This window comes from Podarcis filfolensis, assembly GCF_964270895.1.
Source record: "Podarcis filfolensis genome assembly, chromosome: 5".
NCBI lineage: Eukaryota > Metazoa > Chordata > Lepidosauria > Squamata > Lacertidae > Podarcis > Podarcis filfolensis.
The window spans coordinates 95086057-95110790 of record NC_139608.1 but is presented as its reverse complement, the minus strand read 5'-3'; the positions used below and the strand labels follow the sequence as shown (position 1 = coordinate 95110790).

The window sequence follows — 24734 nt, the reverse complement described above, 5'->3', positions numbered from 1 at the left end:
CAAAGGGCAAGTAGATAAATAGGTACCGCTCCGGCAGGAAGGTAAACGGTGTTTCTGTGTGCTGCTCTGGTTTGCCAGAAGCGGCTTAGTCATGCTGGCCACATGACCCGGAAGCTGTCTGCGGACAAACGCTGGCTCCCTCAGCCTATAGAGCGAGATGAGCGCACAACCCCAGAGTCGGTCACGACTGGGCCTAATGGTCAGGGTTCCCTTTACCTTTACCTTTAGGTCAAAACCAGCACTTTGAATTGCACCTGGAAATTATTTGGCAGCCAGTGCAGTCAGGCCAGGACTGGCACCATATGCTTGAACCGATGCACATGGGATTCTTTTTTAGAGATCATTTGCCAATTACCTGAAAGTACTGTACGGAATGGAACTTACTCCCGAGTAGACATGTGTATTATTGTACTACCAGTGCATTTTTTAAATTAACTACTGCCCTGCTTGCAAATTCTTCTTGTTTCATTGCTGGGACTTGTGTTGTATTTTAAATCCCTTGTGATCCTTCTTGATGCTGAAGGGTACAATATCAATGATACCATCAAATAAGATGGAAAGACTTTAGCTTAGTGAAGAGTCAAGGCTAGTCAGCTTCCTCTGTTTCTAATACATACATAGTTTTAGGATGCTGAAGAAGCCCAGCATCTGTGCCTATCAGTCTAGCTGAATGGGGTTGCTCAGCTTCACCCCAGGTAGGTCTGTAGGTCATCAAAACAGCTTTTCCTGTTTTGGGATGTGGCCCTTATTTTCAAGGGCTTCTTTTAATACAGAACATCCTGTCCCCTCCCTCCCTGGGCAAATTCAGGAAGCTATAGGTCCCTGCTTTCCACAGAACACATGCAACTAGATTCATTCAAAATCCTGCTTATTCAGCTGAAAAGGCTCCCAGTGTGCATCAAAACGAAAACAAGGCAGTTCTCTGGACATAACATAAAAGGGAAAAGGGATGGGATAGTAGAGGAGAAAAAGAAGAAACAGGCACCAATTCTTATAGTTAGTTTCCTTTTAATGACTAGCTGAGAACCTGATGGAATGGCTACTGCTAAATGCTTAAAAAGAGCATGAAACCAGCTGATCTCTTAGCAGAGTCAGTGCTTCCCTTCTCTTCCTCTGCAGCTTCATGGAAAAACTGTGGGTAGTCCCTGACAGTTGATGAAGGGCCAAAGACTGCCGGTGTCTCAGTAAAGCCCATGCCATAGTCCGGCTTTCCTTCTGTTGGTCAGTCTAGACAACTATGGTCTAACAGCAGCTCACTAAGCCTTGCTATCTGAGTTCTGGAGGCTGCAGAAACTGAATCTGGGACCTTTTTCAGCACAACATGTGCAGCTACACCATAACTGTAAAGTGGGGTAGGTTTTTTTTAGTCAAAAATGCAAGTGTAGCGTAATGGTTAGACTAGGACCTGGGACACCATGGAGCTCATTGGTTGACCTTGGACCATGGTGGTTATGGGGAATACTTGAATAGGGGGCAGAACCATGGATGCCCCCTTGAGCTCCTTGGATAAAAGTTGGGCTAGAAATGCAATAAATGCCAAAAATAAATAAATAATCGTAAGCTAACAAGCAAGCCTTTGGTTTCCATTGGCCTCCTTCATTGGTTATCTTCACTACTGGGGAGCTACACATACACACAAACACATCCCATAATCCGTGCTTGGTGTTATGTAGGTTTGGGCTGCAACTGACACTGAGGACAGCAGAGAAAGAAGTGGCACAATCTGCCCAATACTCTCCTGCGGGAAACCCAGTGAAATCTGTGGGAATTGTGCAAGAGCACTGCTCTCATGCCTGAAAGTTCCAGGCTTGGGTGTGTGCACTTAGAACTGAGCAAATGAAACGAGCCAGGCCTCATTTGACTCGACAAAAACCATCTCCAGATAAATATGAAAACTGGGAAATGCACGTATGTGGCATGCTCTGTACACTCCAGATGGGGAGGAAAGAGCCGTGGTGTCAAACTCCACAGACTGGGAGGCGGCTCTTAAGGGGAAAACTGGCACCAGAACAAAGGCGCTGATAATAGGACATGCTTAGATAGCTACCTATCAGTCATGAGCAGAAACGGAAACGTGAGCAGCTGGCCTTGGAAACCACAGAGGCTAAGCGAAATGTATTTAATCATGAAGAAAGTCAGAAAATGGCTTATGGGTGTGATCTGCCAGCTAAGGGTTTTTAAGCCCCACTGGTTTCATTGGGAGGTTAGAGCACATGCTTAAAATGAGGCTTGGAGATGCTTAAGTCCAATTGCAGCAGGCCCTACATTTCTGAATTACGATATAGCTTTACCAGGACCGAAAGAAAAAGCTTCACTGCCATCCACAGACCCATCAGTATTTCAGCCACTGGAGACAGTGGCGACAATGGAATGCAGCTTTGGAAGAAATCGAACTCATGACTGATTCAATGAAAATTTAAGTTGGTGCATTTAGATGCAGACTTACCTCAGGATGACCTCCAACTTCAATGTATGTGCACACGGGATGGAAAGCCCCAGTTCCACAGACATACAAATGAGTTTGGTTATAAGCCTTAAGCACCTTGACGAAGTTAGCACATTCTTTCTACAAAGGGCAAAAAAGGAGCATAAAATAAGTCAGCATAAATACTGAATCCTCTCTTTGTCGCAGGCAAGCTACATAACAACTTCTGCAGCTACTCACCGTTGCTTTCTCATTTTAAACCTTCCAAGGCTCAATGTGGCTTTCCAACTGAACATAAATAATAATTATACACAGTCTGAAACAACAGCTTCACAAGCAGTGACAAGAAAGGCTACAGTGCCTATGCAGAAGCCATTGGCCTTTCAGAATAGGTGAGCTTCACATCCTTGCCAAAAGGCCATGTGAGCAGAACATTTTCCAACGTCAAGGAGGTGCAGAGCAATTGCAGTATAAAGTCTCTGCTGCTCAGGTGATGTGTCCTTCATGCCGAATGTGGACAGCAGCTGGGCTCAAGTGTGCTTTGAAGAAGCAAAAGGCAACATAAAATGATGGCTAGTTTGGGATATGAGGAGAACAAACTACTGCCCACATTGCTGTAAGTTTAAAACAATTTCATAATGGAACCAGTGAGGGTTGGGAAAGGAGGTGAAGTCTCTCCTCAAAAGACCTCCTGGCTCCATCTCCTCCTGGCACTTCTTGTACATCTGTGGAAACTAATTGCCAGTTTGGAAGCCAACCCCCTGCCCCCCAGGCAACCATCTCCTGAATTTCCTTCAGTTTCCCTCATCTGCAACATCTCAGCATTTGATGAGAATTTGGGAAGCCTGTCAAGCACAGTGAATCTGTCAGGGCAGGTGAGATGAAGCCTGGCAGGGGGGCTTCAGGCTATTTCACAAGCAAGCTATAAACAACCCTATCCAAATGAAATAATAATGCTCCCCTTTGAAGTACAGTATGCTGGTCCTAAGATAAGAAGTGAAAGCATTCATATTGTTTTTCAGCTTTCCTTCTGAAAAAATAAAATAAACGTTGTGATGACATATCGGGATGAAAAGATTGCTCCCTACTTTGAGCAGTGGATAGGAGTTCTTCAGGGTTTTTGCCCATTCTTGTTACCTAAGATCTTTTGAACTGGATATAATGTTAGGATCTTCCACATGCAAAATATGGACTTAGCCACCAAGATATGGCCTCCCACCTTTTGAAAAAGTCACAAAGTAAGAAGCTGGTCTGCTTATTGCTAGAATTCTTAGATACCGATTTGCAGACCAGTTGCATTTCCAAAGCTACAATGAAGTCAAGGAGACGACAAGCCGTGTTAAGTGGTATGTGAATTGCCCCCTTAGGCTAAATTCTTCCATCAATTACTTCGGATTTACACAGTGCTGCTCTATTAATGTCAACAGAGTTTGTCCAAATTAATGCTAATATAACTGACAGCAAAATATGTATCCCACCCTCTCTTTTTAATTTGTCTCTCATCTACGACGCATCGTATTTTTAACGATGGATTATAGAAATAAAAGAGCTAATGAAACACTAGGAGGGGCTACTAAGAGCAATAAACCTTCAACTATAAAATAAATTTATTTACCATTGAAAGTTTCCATTCCAGTTGCAATGGCTAAAATAGCTTTCCTGTGTTTTACAGCTGTTTTAAAAGAGCCTTTAAGCTCCATTACAGCCGTATACAGCGACAGCAGATTAGTTTCCTTTATATATTTTATGCAACTGAAAAAAAAGTGAGTGAAAGAGGATATTAAACCACAAAAACGACATAAAATTGATGGCAAAGATTTCATCTCCACTGAGGGAAAGAGTTCAAAGTGAAGTTTTCCCCCACTTTCTGTTTGATTCAACAAAACATACTGGGTGATACTCATTGTTAGTCGGACTCCTAGTAGTAGGTCTGCTTATTTCAATGGGACTCACTCCCAGGTAAATTGCATTAGGGTGACCACCTAATTCTCATTCTTTGCTTTACTGGGCCTGTCAGGTCCTATGAATTATTACTTTGATGTCAGTTTGTTGAATGGAGTTTTTTTCCTATAAAATACACACAGGAGCTCAACCTTAGTCATGACGAACGTTGGCTGCATTGTGTCTATTGCTGACATTCTCATAGGCTGGGATCAGACTATAGTTTCACTCATCTTGTCCCTGCACGTGAGGAAGACCAATATCATCGCATGCAACCCACCATGTGTCTTCTGATCTGCCTCTGGCACCCCATTTGTCTGTGCATGAGTGTAAGTTGCTCATATCCCAAGTATAGTGGTACCTCGGGTTAGGAACTTAATTCGTTCTGGAGGTCTGTTCTTAACCTGAAACTGTTCTTAACCTGAAGCACCACTTTAGGTAATGGGGCCTCCCGCTGCTGCTGTGCCGCTGCCACGCAATTTCTGTTCTCATCCTGAAGCAAAGTTCTTAACCCGAGGTACTATTTCTGGATTAGCTGAGTCTGTAACCTGAAGCGCCTGTAACCCGAGGTACCACTGTATCTTATCCGAAACAAGCTACCTGTCTTCCCAGTTCCCAGCCACATGAACCTATCTACAACACCACCATCTTATCAAGGTTTAACTGTGGTTTTTTGGCCCTCATCTAGCCTGTCACCATCTCCAGACATCAGTCGAGTACATCTATACCCCATCTTGGTTCAGACAGAATGGAAAGAAAAAGCTGTGTCTACCGTACTCAAAACAAAATTAAAAAATTCCTTCCAGTAGCACCTTAGAGACCAGCTAAGTTTGTTATTGGTATGAGCTTTCATGTGCTTGCACACTTCTTCAGATACCCAGTGTCCCAGTGTCACTCCAGTGTCACTCCAGCTGGACACCATGGTTAATGAATTGAAACCCACCAAAATATCAAGAGGAAATCAACCCAGTAGTATTCCCCATGCCTCTCACCTGCATAGGAAACACTCAAAGGGCTTACATATTAAAATATGCATTTAATCATTTGCCAGTCTGATATCCCAGAGAGGCAGTCCTTTTAGTCTATAGCAGCAAAGACTCTGAAGCGACTTGAGGACCTTCACGATTAATTGTAGCATAAAGTTTTCTGCACTAGGGCCTACCTCAACAATTGTATAATCCTCTAATCTACAGTCCACAAAATCTTATGACACAATAAAAGAATTTATTGTTAAGATGCGATAAAATTGTTTGTTGTCTCAGACTAGAATGACACCCGGACTTGACCTTCTGTTCCAATTTGAAAGTCACCATTTGAGAGATAGGACCATGATGTCGGTTGTAGAAGATGCTCTACCTACCGCAACCCACCCTCTTTCCTTCTCTCTACGGGACAAGTTCTAACATTGGTTGCCACCCAAACAGCTATACTCCATTGGAAACAGGAAACGCCAATAAAAACTGTATTGGGCCCCATAGATGCAGGCTGTCATAAAGCCTAATTAAATTTGCATTTGTGAAAAGATTGCCAAATGGTATAGGAAAGCCTCCCTGTGGGCTTTGTTATGACATAGCCAAGACTGAAATACTCTGCCAATTTTATTAGGGCTCTCCCCTTCACTCCACAGAGCGATGGTATGATGGTATTCAGACATGTCTTAGCTGTGAAACTTGGCAAACAGTGTTATTCTGGAAATGGGTGACAAAGTATGCCGACTTCAATGCAAAGCAGTTCCTCCCGCTATTCTGGCTCTGAGCCTGGAATGACTTAGCCGTCTTCAAAATGGGCTTGTCCAACTTGGCAGCAGCTCACTGTTGCTGCCTTACCCTCCAGCCGACAGGATATTTGTTCTTTAATGGGAGAGCCAATGCTAACAATACAGAGTAGTTAAAGCTTGTGTGATCTTGGTGTAAGATGCTGGCAAATACAGCAAAGGCTTTGTGCCTGTGTGTGTGTGTGTGTGTGTGTGTGCATGCACACACACACAGAGACAAGCTCTCTCTCTTTCTCTCTCTAAATATAACAGATGGGAAAATAAGGAAGCACATAATTTTGAAGTGCATGAACACTTATTCCCTCAACAAATCCCTCAACAAACGGGAGCACTGTTCCTAGGCTATGCCACTTCAAATTGCAAGTGGAAATCACATGATTAAATGCACCCCCCCCCTATATACTATGATCTCTGAAATAGAAAAAGATATATGTCTGGGAGAAGAGTTCTAACCTAGCCTTTATATTATATAATCATTTTTATATATTATATTACATTATATATTATATTATATTATATTATATTATATTATATTATATTATATTAATATTATTTTCTCAGAGGAACATTTGCACATGTAATGATCTTTTGTCTAGCTACAATTGGGAGGTTGCTTGTCAATGGAAAAATAGTGTACTGCACGTCTGTAGTGCTTTCCTTGAACACTCTGCATGCATTGTCTCATTTGCTATTATTTTTATAGATCTGGAGATGAATCTTTGTGTATCGTGAAGCATGGGTTTGCTCCAGCCAAAGTTAAGGACTTTTAGTTCCATTACTTTCAGTGGGCAAGACCTAAGCAGGGATCACATCACACCCTTTCTACAGAAGGTGAACAAGGGCTGACAATGGCTTGTCAAATCAAAGTTATTCATCCAAAGGGTGTCATTTGCTCTATTAGGAAGAGTGTGAAAGGGTGCTGACTACAGTTCAAGTGGAGATTGTTTTCATCATATATTTCCCATCCTATTATTATTATTATTATTATTATTAACAACAGTACATTTACTTTGTGCTTCTTTTGGCCATGATCCTAACACACACAGGTGCTTCGGAAGTGTCCAGAACTTGCCCTGCTGCTTTCATCACCCATCCACCCAGCTCCCATTACGTTTAAGACACATGAGGAGCTCGTAGAATGGAGATTTTACATAAAAAATATCCATTGACATCAGACAGATTTCTCATGACAACAGGGTTCCCATTATGACACCATTTGAGAATCAGTAATGTCCAATGTTAACATGAGTCTCTTCTGGCTTCATCAGGCCATCCTTCTGCACACTTATTCTGCCAATTTCTTAGTTTCAGATAAAGTTCCAAAGTTCCCTAGAGAGAACAAGAACCACCCTAAACCAAAGAATGAAGTGTTAGCCCTGAAGTTTCTTGCCAACAGTCAACACTTGAAAAATCGTATGTCTTTCTCGGCAACAAAATCTTTCTTTTTATTATTAAGCGGCTCTCAATATTTGTGTATCAAACAGATAGAAGGGATTATATACACAGCCTGAGCAAACAATGAAAAGGTATATAAAATAAAAACTTAAGAGCCAAGCACAGAAGGATTAAAAAAACAAAACACAAAAGGTACATAATGCTGATTACGTTATATTACACAGATTTCTCCCCCTAGACGATTACAAAAATAAAGTCCACCCATCTGTCAAAACACCTGCACTGTATATGGAAAAATAAATAAAACAGAACTAGGTGTTTTCACTAGATTCTAGTCATTCTCTTTTTCTCCATAAGCTTGGAAATTACACATTTAGGCGTTAATGACTGGAAGAGTATTCCATTTATTCTGCAGCAAGAACTGCCATTTCTTCTGATCAGAACCATTATCAGAAATATTATCAGAACAGAACATTAACTTCTGCTATTTAAAAATAAGTGAATGAACCCACTTGCATAAACTTACAAGCATCTGGAAATCTAAGAGCTTTTATATATGAACAGTAGCTGATGGACTGAAAGTGGGAGACTGAATGTTGGAAGGCTTCCCCACAACTCCAGAAAACTTCACAGATATACAAAAGTAGCTTTTTAGTGCAGCCTTTCACCAACATGCTAATTCTTAGAGGGGAGGGAGGGTGTTCCTTCTTGTGTTCAAGTAATTATTACCACCCCCCACCACTCCCTCTACCTGCAACTTCAAGTAACATGGAGGAAGAGGAAGAGGAAGAGGAAGAGGAAGAGGAGGAGGAGGAGGAAGAAGAAGAAGAAGAAGAAGAAGAAGAAGAAGAAGAAGAAGAAGAAGAAGAAGAACATAGTTGAAGAAGAAGAAGAAGAAGAAGAAGAAGAAGAAGAAGAAGAAGAACATAGTTGATAGAGACAGGCTACAGCTGACTCTCCTGTGTTTGAAAATAACCACTTACATAGCCTGGCGAACTGGCCACACAATGAACAGTGTCAGGGCTTCTAAGTCACATTCATGCTCTTTATAATAAATGGATGATGTCAAGTCCAGTGATTTCAGAGGGTTAGATTCAACTAAACAGTCGTGCTGCTGGATACCAAGGCAAGGAGTCCCATTGGTGCAATGAAGTTTTTACTTCTCCCTCTGTGTGCCCTCCTGCCACCCCGCCACCCAAACTGGCTCCAGAGAGTTGGCAGAATAAGAGAGTACAATGTGTGTGCTGGTGAATGTTTCATATTCATTATGCGTGTTAGCTGTCTGTGTTATTTGCCCTTTGAAAACAACAACATGTTAAATAGTATTTTTCTGCCTGTTAAAACAAAAAAGCAAAGGAGAAGAAGCATGCCATGGAGATGGCTGAGCCAAAACCTTCCTCCTTAACCTATAGGGGTTTTATTGTGGGGTTTTATTCAATCCTGGGGGAGCCCCTGCCAGCAGGATTAAGTGATACAACCAAACAAAGGTCATATGAGAGACAGAAAGAGAAAACACTAAAATGAGCCCAGTAGCCAACATGAATTCAGTGAGGCTGGTTTTGAGGCAAGATCAGAGCACACCTGCATCATTCAATAAATGAGTTTCACCATAAAATAATGTTCCACTATGAGCTTTCTATCAGAACCTGTCTCTCCTGCTCAGAGAAAATCATGTCCAGCTTTGGCCTTAAAGTTGGAAACATAGCTAAAATGGTGAACAAAAAGGAATGGTTAAATAGACAGCGTGAAACATTCAGCCCTCTTAGGAATAACATTACTCTTAAGCATGATGAGTATTGTCAAAAGGGAAGTAACAAAAGTGATAAACACAAAATTAGATTTCCTCTTTCTCTTGGAACGTCTCCTGGGAATTTTCAGAATGAAGCTGCTGACGGGGTGTGGACATTGATAAGGTATTTTTAGTAGCCCAGCACATCCCATTTCAAGTCTTGTTATCTCTCTGATTAAGTGTTCATTGACCAGAGAGACTCGAGTTATCTTTCTGATTTCTTGATAGAACAGAGTTCATGGGAAGAATTAGATTTCTTTCCCCTAAAGATACTACCCATGGCCAATTTTAAATGCATGCTGTTAAACAGAGACAGAGTATATACATAGAAGAGAACCAGTCTGCAAAAGAAATTGTGGAGTATCCAGAGGCTTAAGGTAAAATGATAATTTCACACAAGCCACCTATGTAGAGTTAGACATTCCAGAGGTGGAGAATTTTTACTAGCTGGTGGGTCATTTTAACAGCTTCCCAATCCCCACCCCATGTGGACCATTTTGACCAGTGGGTGGGCTAACAACCTGTCAATTGCCTGATTCCACAGCTCTACCACTGGACTCCAATGACTGGACTATAGGCTTTTCAGATGATTAGAAAAGTCCCAAGAAAGTTTCCTCAAAGCAGTCCGAAACCCACTGCCTAGAAAAAATCAACCGCTGCAGAAAAATGTACTGGCCCTTTAATTGGTCAGACGCACCACGGGTACAGTGGAAGGGCACTTCCATCTTGACTCTCTTGCACTGACTATGAAACAGGTAGCCGCTCCTAGACACTGCAGGTGCAACCTACATTTTCTTCTTCAGCTACAGGGTTGCTAACCATGGTCCTGAACCAGCACCTTGGTCCTTGTCCAAGGTCCTGCTGATGTCAATGTTGCTTAGGCTATCACTTTCTCTTGGTGGTGGACATCACCATGGATCACAGTATGGCCACCAAAAAGGCCCTGTCTATTGTGCTGACCAACCTGATAGATCTTACTAATTAGCCCATGAACATGGCCTCCATGGCCAGTCTTAGCTTAGAATGAGGTTATTTGAAAGACCACTCAAACCTATGTGGGGTTTGAAGGTTGTTGTTCTTTAGTCGTTTAGTCATGTCCGACTCTTCGTGACCCCATGGACCAGAGCATGCCAGGCACTCCTGTCTTCCACTGCCTCCCACAGTTTGGTCAAACTCATGCTGGTAGCTTCGAGAACACTATCCAACCATCTCATCCTCTGTCGTCCCCTTCTCCTTGGGCCCTCCATCTTTCCCAGCATCAGGGTCTTTTCCAGGGAGTCTTCTCTTCTCATGAGGTGGCCAAAGTATTGGAGCCTCAGCTTTAGGATCTGTCCTTCCAGTGAGCACTCAGGACTGATTTCCTTCAGAATGGATAGGTTTGATCTTCTTGCAGTCCATGGGACTCTCAAGAGTCTCCTCCAGCACCATAATTCAAAAGCATCAATTCTTCGGCGATCAGCCTTCTTTAAGGTCCAGCTCTCACTTCCATACACCACTACTGGGAAAACCATAGCTTTAACTATACAGACCTTTGTTGGTAAGGTGATGTCTCTGCTTTTTAAGATGCTGTCTAGGTTTGTCATTGCTTTTCTCCCAAGAAGCAGGTGTCTTTTAATTTCATGACTGCTGTCACCATCTGGAGTGATCATGGAACCCAAGAAAGTAAAATCTCTTGCTGCCTCCTTTTCTTCCCACCAGCAATTTAATCTGTGCCTGGAAATGCACTGACAATCAGTGCTGCTGGCACAGAATTGGTGATGTATGTTTTGTTGCACAAACAAGGAATCAGTACCTGAAGCTTTTCCAAACACGGCCACAACCAGTGAATCAGTCAAAGCTGATAAACAGCAGCCTTGGTAACAGATGCCACCTGCAACTCAACAGATAGTGCCAAAATCAGGAGCACCCACATGGGTCTTCTGGGAGAGCGCAGCTTCACACATATGCAGCCTTCCCTGTCCATACAGATCATCATCTCCCCACTGTAGCACTTTCATCTTATCTAGATTAAGTCAGGTTGTTTGCCCTCATACACCCCCAAAGTGCAGACGTTTGTTCACAGTTTCCATAGTCTCCCAAGAAATAGCTGGAGGGAAAGAGAGGTAGAGTAGCATGGTCATCTGCATACTTCTCTCAGTGGCTTCAGGTAGATGTTACAAAGCATGGGGGGAGAGTCAGAACTCTAAGGCACCCAAAAGGTCAATGAGGCAGAACAGGAGTTCCCCAATACCACCTTTGGGGGCATGTCCCTCCAGAAGGAACTGCACCATGTCATCAAAACCTACCCTGGCTAGGTGACTCAGAAGGAGTCCATGGTTGATTGTATCAGTGGTTGCTGAGGGGTTCAGGAGAACCAACATGGCTGCAGTAACCCTGACCATTCCCCAGCATAAGTCACCCACCAGGGCTGTTTGGTCCCCAAACCAGGCTGGAGACTAGCTTGAAACAGATCCAAATAATCAGGATCAGCCAAGCCCACCTAGCACTGAGAAACCACCACCTTTCCTAGAATCTTATTCAAGAATAGTACTAGGCAATAATTATCCAGAGCCAAAGGACCCATTTCCCCCCCAAAGGAAGATTTAACTACTGACATCTTAAGCAGGGGGAGCCATGTCCTCCCTCAGAGAGGCATTGATTACATTGTAAGCCCAGTCCTGGTGGATTTAAATATCAAAGAAGTGCATGGATCCCTAGGGCAGGGGGTTCTTGGGATTGGCTTTTGCAGATCCCTATCTGATCTCATCCTCTGGCTCAAATCTCACCTGCATCAGGCCTAGGAGGGATAGTAAACCTCAGATCAGTATTAAAAGGTGGCACTTGCTATTAAGAAGCAACACCTGTTAATAAGGCAGACACAGCTCCTGTCGGCCTGTTATATAGGCCTATAAACCACTTATAAATCAGCCAATCTTTGAAGTCCCAGTTCAGATCATTCATATCCTGTAAAGATTTCCAGCTGCAGCCATTTGTGATAAATGAACTTCAAAGTTCTCAGTCAAAAGTGGAGAGGGAATGTCGATGAAGGACGTGTTGAAAGGACACGACAGATTGCTGGAACTATAAGAGGTAGTTGCTTAGCAATGTGTATACGTTGTCAACAAACATACCACAGAAGCTCAGGCTGTGAAACTGCATGTGGCCCGCTGCATGCATTCATTTTTTAAAAAAGCTACTTTGATTTTGATTTTCCTTACCATCCCATAGGAAATACTAGAATGAAAACACCTTCACTGAAGGAAGTCTAAAATTTCCCTTCAATTAAAATCTGGCACACAGTATCGTTTGCGGAAACAAGCTTTGCCAAGTTGCTTTTTCAAACTTGCCTGTGTCACCCTTTACAGGATCTAGAGCCCTGGAAATCAGTTAATCAGGAAGGGATTGTCTAAGTGAGGCAGGAAGCAATAGGTGGGTTTGGGTACAACAGAGACCAAGTTGTTCTGCCAGAAAAGTAGATAGGAAGGATCAATTTACCCTTCCTTAGCTCTCACATCTCCATTTTTTAAAAACAGAAAGTTTCCAGAAATCTGAAATGTCTTTTCCCCTTTCCATGCTATTTATTATAGGCTATTTCAATATGTGAAATCAACACACCACCACGAGACTCTGATTATTATCGAAAATCTTACAAGTTCTACACCCTTACTTTGGTTATTATTTTCATACCTAAAACAGCAGGCGGGGAAATCTATGAAGTGCCTCTAGAGGGAGGTTCTGGGGCAACAGAATTACCAGCTGCACTTGGTCAAGACTGAACCAAGAGCTTACTTAAATGTGAACAGAATCCTCTTGCATGGTCAGGGTCTCTAAGGAGTTACTTGTGTTCAAAGGAACATGTGTAGGAAGTGAATGTAGAATCTTCCCTGAGCAATACAGGAAAGACTTGAGGAGGCATAATGGTTGCAAAGGCGTTGGCTTGCACACCCCTAGCCACACTCTGAATGCTTGCATGTTCAGGCAACGCACCTCATAATAATTAAAAATGGAATCCAAGCCTATACTCATCCTGGGAGCAACCTGTTGTGAGCAGCAAACCGAAATAATTTGGAACAGCAATTTCTCAATGAAATATAGTCACAAAAAGATTTTTAAGAAGCCAGTCATCAATACATGGCAAGCTAGGAGAGGACACCAAAGTATAGTTAATATTTCAAATATGAAAAAGAGCAAACCTTTTAAAGAGGTTTCCTTTTGCTCTACTGATTGCCAAATAATCTCTAAAACATGAAGAATCATTGGTGGGATTTTAAACACAACTTCATTCCTATGTTGTTGCTGCTGATCTGGTTTTTTTTTTAATAAACTGTTTTTCTTTGATGAATGTGAGGCTATCTCTGGAAACAAACACCTGTCGTTGTTCCCATAAATAAAATAATGAGCACTCACACTATACATTGTGGGTGCACTTTGCGGGATCGCTCATGGTGCTACAGTTCCCAGGGAGCTTACTGGCAACAGGGGCTGGCTTGCCTCTCAGTTTTGGTTAGGTTCATGCCCAGCCCCAGTAATCAAGTTTCTCGCTGGGAGGTGGGGCAGCCCCATTTATAAATAGGGGGTGGAGCTGACAATAGCCAGGCAGTCGGCTCTAGAGATTCACCCTCCCTACCCTCCCTTTGTTTAATGTTTATTGTTTGCAGGTTAACTTTTTCTTCCTGTTTAGCTGACGCTTCTGGGGTTTTTGACCGGTTGCTGTTGAAGGACTGGGAAGAAATTTTCCTGCATTGGCAGGTTTTGTCTTCCCAGTAGCAATTCGTCACAGCTTTGGTGGTTATGGCCTTGGGAGGAATCCTTTAGTCTTTTCTTCCCTATATTGGGGGGGGGCTGAATAGGTGATTCACCCCCCCTGCGGTGGCGATTCCAGGGTCCCCTTCTTAAAGGGGTTATATATATGGATGTCACTGGCCATACACTGAAAGGTCGTCAGTGAACTACCCTGCGTGTGGGGATATGGGCTGGGCTGCCTGCTACACTTACGTCTCGCAGATCACCCCCATATCCCATTTACCCTGATGAGCCCCAGTTCCCCCCGGCTGGGGGGCTGAGAGGGGTACACGCCCAAGGCCTAAGACAAGGTCTTCCTGCATTCAGAAGTTTAATGAAGTTGTGGCCTAATTTTAATTCCATATATGTTGTCAGAGTCTTTATTCCTTCCTTATGATCCCTGGGGGCTGGGGCTGTCGCTGCCTGGTTGCGCAATAGCCTACAGGCAGTAAAATGCACCCCTTATATTCATATCTTCCATTCACAACCCAAGCAGTAAAAGAGATTCTCTTAATAATATTAATATTAATAATAATAATAATAATAATAATAATAATAATAATAATAATAAATTTTATTTATATCCCGCCCTCCCCAGTCGAAGCCGGGCTCAGGGCGGCTAACAACAATAAAACAGTACAACACAACACAACACAACACAACACTCTAAAATCATTCATTATAAAATTAATTCAAATCAAACCAATGGCAACCGTTGGGCCAGGGCTCCGCGAAGATTGCCGAAGGAGGGAGTCAGGCTGTGCCCTGGCCAAAGACCTGGTGGAAAAGCTCCGTCTTGCAGGCCCTGCGGAAAGATGTCAAGTCCCGCAGGGCCCTAGTCTCTTGTGACAGAGTGTTCCACCAGATCGGAGCCACAGCCGAAAAAGCCCTGGCTCTAGTTGAGGCCAGCCTAACCTCTCTGTGGCCTGGGACCTTCAAGATGTTTTTATTTGAAGACCGTAAGTTTCTCTGTGGGACATACCAGGAGAGGCGGTCCTGTAGGTACGAGGGTCCTAGGCCGTATAGGGCTTTAAATACACAGATTCAGATCTCTAAGGTATAACAGCACTAGTTAACAATGGCTGTTTCATGCTCCTTCTGTTTTGGGTGTTTCGCTTTGGATCCATGCTGTGCAACAGAACACAATTGTGCATTCAGCTCTGCCCCTTCTCTTGTCCATTGGGTTGGCTTCATAGCAACCTACCTCATTGGTAACTCACAGAGGGTGCAAGGTACAATTTTCTTTTAGGAACTGACCACCTTCTGGTACCCTTTAGGATGGAGTGCAGAAGACTGACTATGGCCCCACATTCCTCTCCTTCATTAAACTGCAAAATGTTCCCTGTGGCGCAACATGCTGCACACCCCATTTGTTGTTCTGCACTTTCTGAATGTCAGGCAGTGCAACTGGCTCTAAACCAGAACTCGTTTAGGGGAGAGAAGCATTGAGCGTTTGACCTCACAGAGTCAGCTCATATATTCATCAACTGATCACCAACAGTATAGCAATCATGGGTAGATAAAGCAGGTGGCAGGCAGGCATTTGTGAACCAGATTGTGGTCTTCCACATACAGTGGATTCCAGAAATAATCTCAGCATTTAAAAAATGACCTTAAAAGCAATGATATAAAGAAATTTGCAAATGTATCATATATCATTTTTACACTCTTAGCAAAACACTATTTACAAATGATCCATAAAGAAACCCAGAGTTGTAAAGATAGTTTCTTTTATGTTGGAACTCTACTTCTATCTGATATACCTAGGACATAGCTGTCAATTTACAGATTTGAAAATAAGGGACCAGCAGCCAAAATAAGGGACCTGCAGTCTCACCTGTTCCAGGCACTCCAGTCTTCCTGTCCTGCTGCAGTCTGGTCAAACTCATGCTGGTAGCTTCGAGAACACTGTCCAACCAACTTTGTAACCAGAGGTTCCACTGAATAGAATCTGAATCACAAGGCCTATGCAGCCTCAACTTAAGATGGCTCCCCGGCCTGGCTTTGCACTGCAAAGTTTGCAGCAGCACGTGCAACAAAATGGCGTCCAGCATTCAAAAAACCCCTCAGCTTGCATTAACTAGCCACACACAAGGCATTCAAGCTCTACCCCCCCAGTCGTTCTTAGACTTCTTATTGGGTGAGCAACACAGCCAAGCAACACAATTGGAGCCTCCCTCCTCCCTGGCTGGCAGGGAGGGAGGGAGAGGAGCTGCTTCCTTTGAAATTTAAGGGACATCATTTAAGGGACATTTAAGGGACATCCATCAATAAGGGACAGTAGTGGGACATGGCGCTGGAATAAGGGACTGTCCCTTCAAATAAGGGACACTTGACAGCTATGACCTAGGAGAACATTGCCAAGAGCTCTGAAATTTGGCAACTCTCCAGAAAAACACCCACCCACAGCAAGGTCTGTATTTCAAATCTCACATTATTATGGGAGCAGGAGAAATAGCCATACATTTGAATATTTCATTCTAGTTGCAAAAGTTTCATTTGTGGGACAAAAATACTTGCAGGAGTCTAAACAAACAAAAAGCATGTGTTGGGAATCACTCATAGATACCAAGCCTAGAAATTTGTGTTCTCGGCATAGGACTTATTCCCTCATTGCCTGCTTGCATTTCTTTTGCCAAAGTTTGTGTTCCTTGGAGATGTTCACAGGTATGTGTACAAACCCAGGGCATGCAGAGACAAGAAGTTGCAGTACAGAGGAATGAACCTTTAATCAAAATTATCTGTATGTGCTGAATTCCCTTCCCTCAATCCACAAGAGAACTATTTTTATTTGCCTTCCCTTCCCTCTCCCCTCAAAAATGTAAGCTGAAGGTGATTCTCCCTAGTTATCAATCTGCAGTACAATCCTGGCTTGCTACATGTCAAGACCTCAGACTATATCAGTTTCATGGTCCTGTGTGATTGACACTGAAGCGTAGAAAGAACCATTTGGACTCCAGCAGAGTGAAAATACAGCCTACAATCCAATACAGCTACAAAAGAAACCTTTAGTCTCAGGTCATGTTTGAGGTGACCGGTGGGGTTTGTATACACGGCATACAGTTAATATTCATTTCATATAAGCAGTGCAGCTGTTGCAGCTGGCCTATTGCTAGGGAATTTGAATTTTCAGTATGATGGAATTGGTTGTGCCTTGAGATTAATAATCACATAGTTTAAAATAAAAACGGCTATAAAAAAAATAAAGAACTTGATTTATAAAGTTCTAGGCAATCACAAGAGTGCAATATCTGCTATCCTGATAAGGATATGCTGGTACTAATATGAAACACACACACACACACACACACACACACACACAAACAAACAAACACACACATGTACGGTATTCTCTCCTTAATGAAAGCCCACTGAGATTTCCTTGATCATCTATATGGGTTTCTGAAGTTGTGCCAACAGAAAGGAGCACATACAAAGCAATTCCCAAAACTGTCTTCAGTGATTTTGAAAAACTATCATCGTATTTTACTTCCCCCTTGAAAACCCTATGGTTGAAGCAGAGTTCATTTCTAGTATTTCTAAAGTCTAGCTAGCCCAATAAAAAGCATCACCTGACTTGACTAGATTTTTATGGCAACTGCAACAGTAGAAACATGATGTTGAAGACGGCAGACAGTATACAATGGTGCCATTCAGCGGATGGCAAGATCTCCATCAGCGGACCAGAAAGGGAAGCAATTTTTGGTGATCTCCCCCTCTTCCCAGCAGCTTCCAAAACCCCTCACTCCAAATCTGCTTCAGAGGACTGAGGGGTCCCCAGAGCATATTTGGGTGTGAGTCTTCATAGAGCTACAGAGGAAGGCACAATAATCACAACAAACGGCGTCTCTTCCTATTCTGCCTTACCATCAGTTCAGCAACATTGTTGGATGCAGCCCATATGTCATAAAGACTAAGTGTGTGATGGCATGGAATTGAACGCAAACATTCTGTTCTCCAGCTTCAACTTGGGCAATTTTAAAAACCTCTTCCTCTGTCTTAGTCCTGTTAAAATTCCTCTGTTATTTTCTCTCTCTCTCTTTTAATAAGATAATATATGGAGAGAGGCCATTGTTCACTGGAGACCAGGTTAAGGGTAGTGAACCCATTTTCACTTATGACCTGAGACACTATTGGGATGCGGACCTCCAGCGGTTGACATTATGAATATTTTAGTGAATTTTAGTGAATATTTCAGCTCCGTTCTCCCTTCAGCTATTGCAAACACAGTGATTTCCCTTTTGGCCTATATGGAATGTATTCATTTTCCGTATGGTTAGTAAATGTCCCACATCTTTTTTTCCACTCAATACTCCTACAATTTGCAACCAGCTTTCTCTCCAATAGATCATATGGAAGGGATGAGGAAATGGGGGAGGGGAAAGAGTGATGGTAAGAAAATGAAGGCCTAAAATAACTGTTTTCATTTTCTTTCTTTAGAAAAAAAAATCACAATGGGAGGGGGGGAATTAACATCACTTAGGCATCAATGTGTTCCTGTCAGGGAAGACCCCTGAGGCCTTCCTGGCAACTTCTTGACATTAATGAGGTTTATTGCATTCACAATGGTCTGTCTATTCAGCACACACTGCAGATTGAGAGCCTCAGTCATTACAGAAATGAGGTCAAACTTTTTAGATTCCTTAAATAAGGGGACAATTATATGCTCATTCCCTTATATGTAAGCCTACCTTCACAGGTTTACATGGGAAGAAAGAAAAAAACTGCCTTTACACAAAGCTAGCACAATGAAGCAATTCTTAAATAAAAGGGAGAAAGGGGGGAAAGAATCACAAGCTTTAAAATTTAAAAAGATGAGAGTTCATGAAATATTGACTTGCTTTACAAAGGACAGGAGAAAAGAGTGAGGCAGATTTGTACTTACCAGAATATCTTTTCCAGCCCACTGGCACTCGTCCCTCCGGGTATGAGATACAGGCCAAACAATCTAAAGATGTAACATAAAAATCACTTTAGGTCATTTCACGCTCCAACAATTGAGAATTGTGCATAATGTCCCCCAAATGCTGGTCACCTATGATCTCTCTCTCTCTCCCTCACACTTTTCTTATGCATTATCGATATCAGTATTTCTCCGTATCAGATTGCTATTCCTGTTGTACAGCAGAAATTATCATTGCACATGTTGACATTTCTCTTTGTCTTCTGCTGGCTTTCCTCTAAAGTGAAGGCCCTGGAGTCATGTAAATATAGTTCAAACCAGATTTCAAATCAGAAACCGGAGCACTATGTCAGAAGCAGCAAACCCCAGGCCAGTTTGCCATCCCATGTCTCGTGGTCACCCCAAGGTAGAACTCTACCTCAAGGGGCAGGTAGCTGACACACCCCAACATTATGCTGAATTGTGGCTCTTTGCCATCCATCGTTCACCATTAACCTCCAAAGCTAAAAAGGGGAACCAGAACAGTCAACAAAAAAACTGAGGAGTTCTGAAGCCTGATGAATTAATGCTGTGTGTATTAGAGACTATATATAGACAACATACTATAGACATATAACAAACTGAAAGTTACGTTTCTAAATATTTCTTTTGTTTTCTGTTAACCTAACAAAGCTTAAATACAAGACAATAGTAATCAGGTAGGGTGGTCCACCATTTAAAACAAATAGGAAGGCTGTGAGGCCCTGAATTCTGTCCCTGAATGGGCTTGTCCCTGGTTGTTTAATGGCTTTTCCATGTTCAAAAGGAATCTCAGCTACTGGAACAAATAAGGGTCAGCCATTACGCCCAGACCCTGCCTGCAGACTCCCAGAGGCATCTGATTGGTCGCCTCTGGAAACTGGATGCTCAGCAAGAGGGAGCAGATGCACTAAGGCCATTCTGATGCTCATCGTGACCCATGGCTTTGGTGCCAATAATTCTACTGAGATTCACAATCTCAACCTCAGATTGCGTTCCTTATTAGTTCTTCTGGAACATCCATTTCGTCTTCTACAGCAAAAGCCCAAAGACCCTCATAGTGAATTATTCATGTATTTCAAAAAGCTTTTAGGAATTGCCTATAGAATAAAACATGATCTTCCAATAACGCCAGGCTAAGATTCAGTTGGGAGCCTCAGATAATGCAATATGAATGGGAACATGACTGGATCGTAACCTTCATTTTAAAACAGTTTCCTGACAAAGCAGGAGAAGGTTTATTTAGAAAAATATGGCAGATTAAGGCAAAATTAGGAGGGGAAATATACAAAGTTCAGAGCTTCAGTCTGGATATTTTATGAGCATGAATATGTCTGATAAAATGCTTGAATACTAACAATAGGCTCTTGTAAACCTATGAAATGAGGTTGAAAATTCCATGAGAAGAGACTCTCTCGGATGCTTGTGCTTTGATTCCTGGTTAAAGAGGTGTTGAGACAGGTGAATAGGAAGGTGGGTGAGAGAAGCAGAATGGATGAACTCTGAGCTGGAAAATATAAAGTCTTCTAATCCAGCTAAGGAATCCACCTGCACAAGGCGCCTTACGCACATGCAGCAAATTGGGATACAAGTCTGTATCATTATCCACATTGGCTGGATGCGTGTTTCAAGAAGGAAAGGAACGGGCATCTCACACTGCCACAAAATGTGGCTTAGCTGGTTTTAAAAGGATTACACAAATTCACAGAGCATAGGCATGTTGATAGCTGTTAGTCATTAAAATATTCTTTACCTTCTCATTCCACTTTTATCAGAATTCTGGATATCACACCATTTGCCCATTTCCACATTTACATCTATGGTATCCCATGCAGCCCGGTGCGTAGTGTATGCCTGAAAGTGCCTGTTTTGTTCATGCACAGACCTTCCCCTTTCTCCAGGCTTCCAACCATCTTTTATACCTCACAAGCACATAAAGTACTAAGCAGGCTATTGTGTGTTGTTGGGTTTTTTTAAAAAACAACAACTGTCCAGCCATAGGAAGTGCTTGATGAACAGTTGCACATGCATTTGATGTACATCATTCCTGTGGCACCTGCACTGTCAAAAACCCTCAAAAAATACTGACCAGGATTTGTGCGCCATCAGCAAACACAGACTGAGGTATTTTGCAATGCATGAGGTATCTTGACTTTGCATGAAGCACCAAGCGGAATGGAAAGTTTAGGGCTGTGTGTCAAAGGACCAACTTCTGGTTTGATGCATGGTATCAAAAGAGCAGCACTAGCTGGGGAAGGAGAGAGCGAGCCCTCTCCCTGCAGAACAACAATTCCAGCACGGGGAAGTTAACACATGACTTCCTCCCTCCCAATGCCTTCTAGCTTTTACAAACTTAACACATCCTTGTACCATCCCATCTGTTGCATGTACAGCCATTATTTCCACAAGGTTTCTGGGAGGATGGGACAGAGGAGTTGCAAGCCCATCCCATTTCATTCCAAGGGTCTTTGATGCCTCAGCGGTTTCACTGTGAGGTTCACAAATGACTGAGCAGGGGTGGAGAGTGAAACTGGCAAGATTATTGTTGTTGTTTCTTTAATAGTTCCTTAATAAATAACCTAGAAACAAAACCCTAGGCTTTCTGATGCTGCCCAAGTCCCACTCTGGTACTAAAAAAACATACACCGCAAGTTTGTGGTCTCCTTTCACTTTCCACTAAAGGGAAAGCAACAAAAGCAACAATCTTCCAAGAAAGAACATATCTCAGGTGTGCCCAGCTGTGCCAAACAGGGACAAAAGTTGGTGTGGCAGTAGAAGACATCCTGAAGTAGATGGAGCTTTGATTTGAATGATGCCTAAGAATCAGACCAAACCTCCACAAAAGCCTCCTTCCAACAGTTGCCAACTAGATGCAAACAGAAAGCCCTAATCAAAGATGAAGCTCCTTTGTCCCCAACATCTGGTCTTCTATCTATGTCCATCAGTAAACATACGCTCTGTGAATTTGTCTAATCATGATCAAGAACTACAAGTTGCATGCGAAGATATGTGGCTCACAGCTCATGTGTGAATTTACCCCCGGTTCTCACAACTTAGAAGAACAGGGTTCCTCCCCTCCCAAAGCAGCATGCTCTCTCTTTTTAATCATTCCAGATGTTTTCTGCATTGCACTGTGAATTCCACAGAACATCCAAATAAATAATCAGTTTCCTCTATGGTTTCCCAGCTTTGCCTTCATCTTGATCCTCAGAGAATACAGATGAATACCCTGAGTTACTTCAGAGTTAAAGACTGATGTATTTATTGCCATCATTCAAGAAAGCAAACAGGCCAAAGGTCACACCAAGTCAGAAATAACACCCCAGCATTGAAACTATACTTCTATTGTAATAAGGTTCATTTATAGATTCTGTAACTCTCTCTCAAACAAACACACACATTTCAGTTCTTGACTGAAATGACATACAATTGCTGTATTTAAGCTGCATTTTAGCATAGGCTGAAGGGCTCATTAAAATATATTAAATGATGGATGTCTTTTTTATGTTAAAGGGGGGGGGCACATATGCACCAAAGTGTACTGCTGAAACGTGCATCAGCTTCCAATTTAAATCTGCAACTTCAAGTAAAAGCCAGGTCTTCCATCATAAGAAAAGAGCTCTCTACCCATCAATCATGCGTCTATTAGTGCCCCATCGATTATGGTTTATTAACAGAAGGAACATATTACATGGAAGTGCCTGGTGTCAAGGAAGGGAGAAATGGAACGAGGGCTCATGATCCCTTTACGTAATCTGCTCTTTTCATCACCCTGGTCTTGTGTAATAAGGAATATTTAGAAGAGGGTGCTCAAAAATTAGCTGTCTTAAGCCAAGAGGTTGCAGTTGTCTTGAGCTAATCCTAATATTAAGGCTTCTGAATAGACATGCATATAGGATTGCACTATAGCGCCACATTCTTAAGCATACTACAGTGAAAACCCCATTGTACTCACCCAGTGGGATTTACTTCCAAATAAACATGTACATATTGTGCTGTGGGGCTACTGACAATATTTTTGCATTCTGGAGGTTCCAAATGAGGGCCACAACAATTGAAAACGGCTTCCTTGCCACACACAAAATCTCCAGGAATGGAACTGGTTTGCTGACTAATGCATGCTGGATACCCATGTGTCACGGATGCTTTAGCTGAGATTCCAGCATTACAGGGGGTTGGACTAGATGACCCTAGGGGTACCTTCCAACTCTAAGATTCTGTGAACATGATTAGCAACTTGTGCAACTATTAAAGCCACAAGAATGATCCACTAGCCTGAGAATCAGCCCTTGTCATTCATATTTTGTTGAGCAGATGCTACAAACGAGGGCTAAGCCAATGAGGCAGGTGTAGGCAAACTCCGGCCCTCCAGATGTTTGGGACTACAATTCCCATCATCCCTGACCACCGGAGTTTGCCTATGCCTACAATAAGGATGGTAAAATAGATTGTTTAGCTGTGACTGATACCTGATAGTCATACAAGTGGTTCACAAGATGACCAGACATCTTTGGAAATTTTAAAATTATCTAACTAAAAAGAAGACACACCTGTGTCTACTACTGAGCAGGAAAACTTCCGATGTATACCTGCTCTATCACTTCAGTTCCTTCTGGCCAAGCATGAAGATGAAGAATAACAGTGAGGAAGCTATACAGATGAGACCCCCCCTCCCCCCCCAAAAAAATCAGGAACAGGTAAGCAATTTGCCATTCTGCTGTGAGATATATTTGCACAAATTCATATTTAGGATCCAGGTAGGGTGATCTGGGGAGAGGTGGAAGGAGACTAGGCTGGCATATGGCTTATCCACACAGGTACATAGGGAGGTCAGAAAAGATCAAAGGGATAATATTTTTTTAAACTTTTTATGCTCTACTATATACAAAGTACAATGTTGCCATCACACATTTCCTTTGCCCTGTGTATCATGCCAGCGGTTGTACATGGGAGTTGGGCGTCCAAGGCAAGAATCACTTACTTCAAAAATCAGTGTTTAATTCTAGGCTTTATGTATGTCCAAAAACTGTATTCATGGATATGGAAATCTTTTTCCTAGTTGCTGGTGTGTGGGAGCTGACTTTAGTTACTCACTATTGAGGGAAATGCACTCTGAGGACTCGGAGGCACTTCCATCCATTCTTAATTTATAGGTTGTATGCAGAAGAAATCTGCCCCTCCAGATTTTTTAGAATACAGCTCAACCCCAGCCAGCAAAGAGTCATATTCCACAACATCTGGAGGGCACCAGGTTGGGAAAGGCTGTAATATAGCTAGATCAAACCTAACTTGAAAAGTACCTTTTGATATTCCTTGATGTTGACTAGGTTGAATGAAAATATGTGATCCTTTGCTCCAACGAAGAGTCTACTTCGCTCCTCATCCAAAAGGAATGTGTGGTAACTGGAACTATTGATCAGTCCATGGAAAGTGATTATATTGTTGGATTCATACATTTCTGCAGGATGAAAGACAAGAAACTTTCAATTAGTTTGATGAACAAAGACCTTATCTCTAATCTAAACAATCTTTATTTTAGCAGACTTTGTCAGAATATTGATGTTACTATGGAACGGTGATGCTTGATACTGCTTTAGCTTTTAGTTCATTATTTTATTTACATCTTGCATTTTCTACTACGTTGTCTTATAATATGTGGCAAACTTGACGCTACCCGCACCCGCAGGTCTCTTGCGCTCCATTCTACATCATTGTTGCAGCAACCCCT

At 42.4% G+C, this 24734-nt stretch overlaps 1 protein-coding gene across 1 annotated transcript in view; it reads right to left on the bottom strand.

Annotated features, from left to right (window-relative positions):
- The window catches only part of SEMA3A (semaphorin 3A), a 190413-nt gene that overhangs the window by 103235 nt on the left and 62444 nt on the right, over positions 1-24734 (bottom strand). The window contains exons 2-4 of the mRNA XM_083615606.1: positions 24307-24464; positions 18971-19033; positions 2447-2566 (exon numbers count right to left, since the gene is read on the bottom strand). Coding sequence (XP_083471732.1) covers positions 2447-2566; positions 18971-19033; positions 24307-24464 — 341 coding nt within the window. The remainder of the gene's footprint in view (positions 1-2446; positions 2567-18970; positions 19034-24306; positions 24465-24734) is intronic.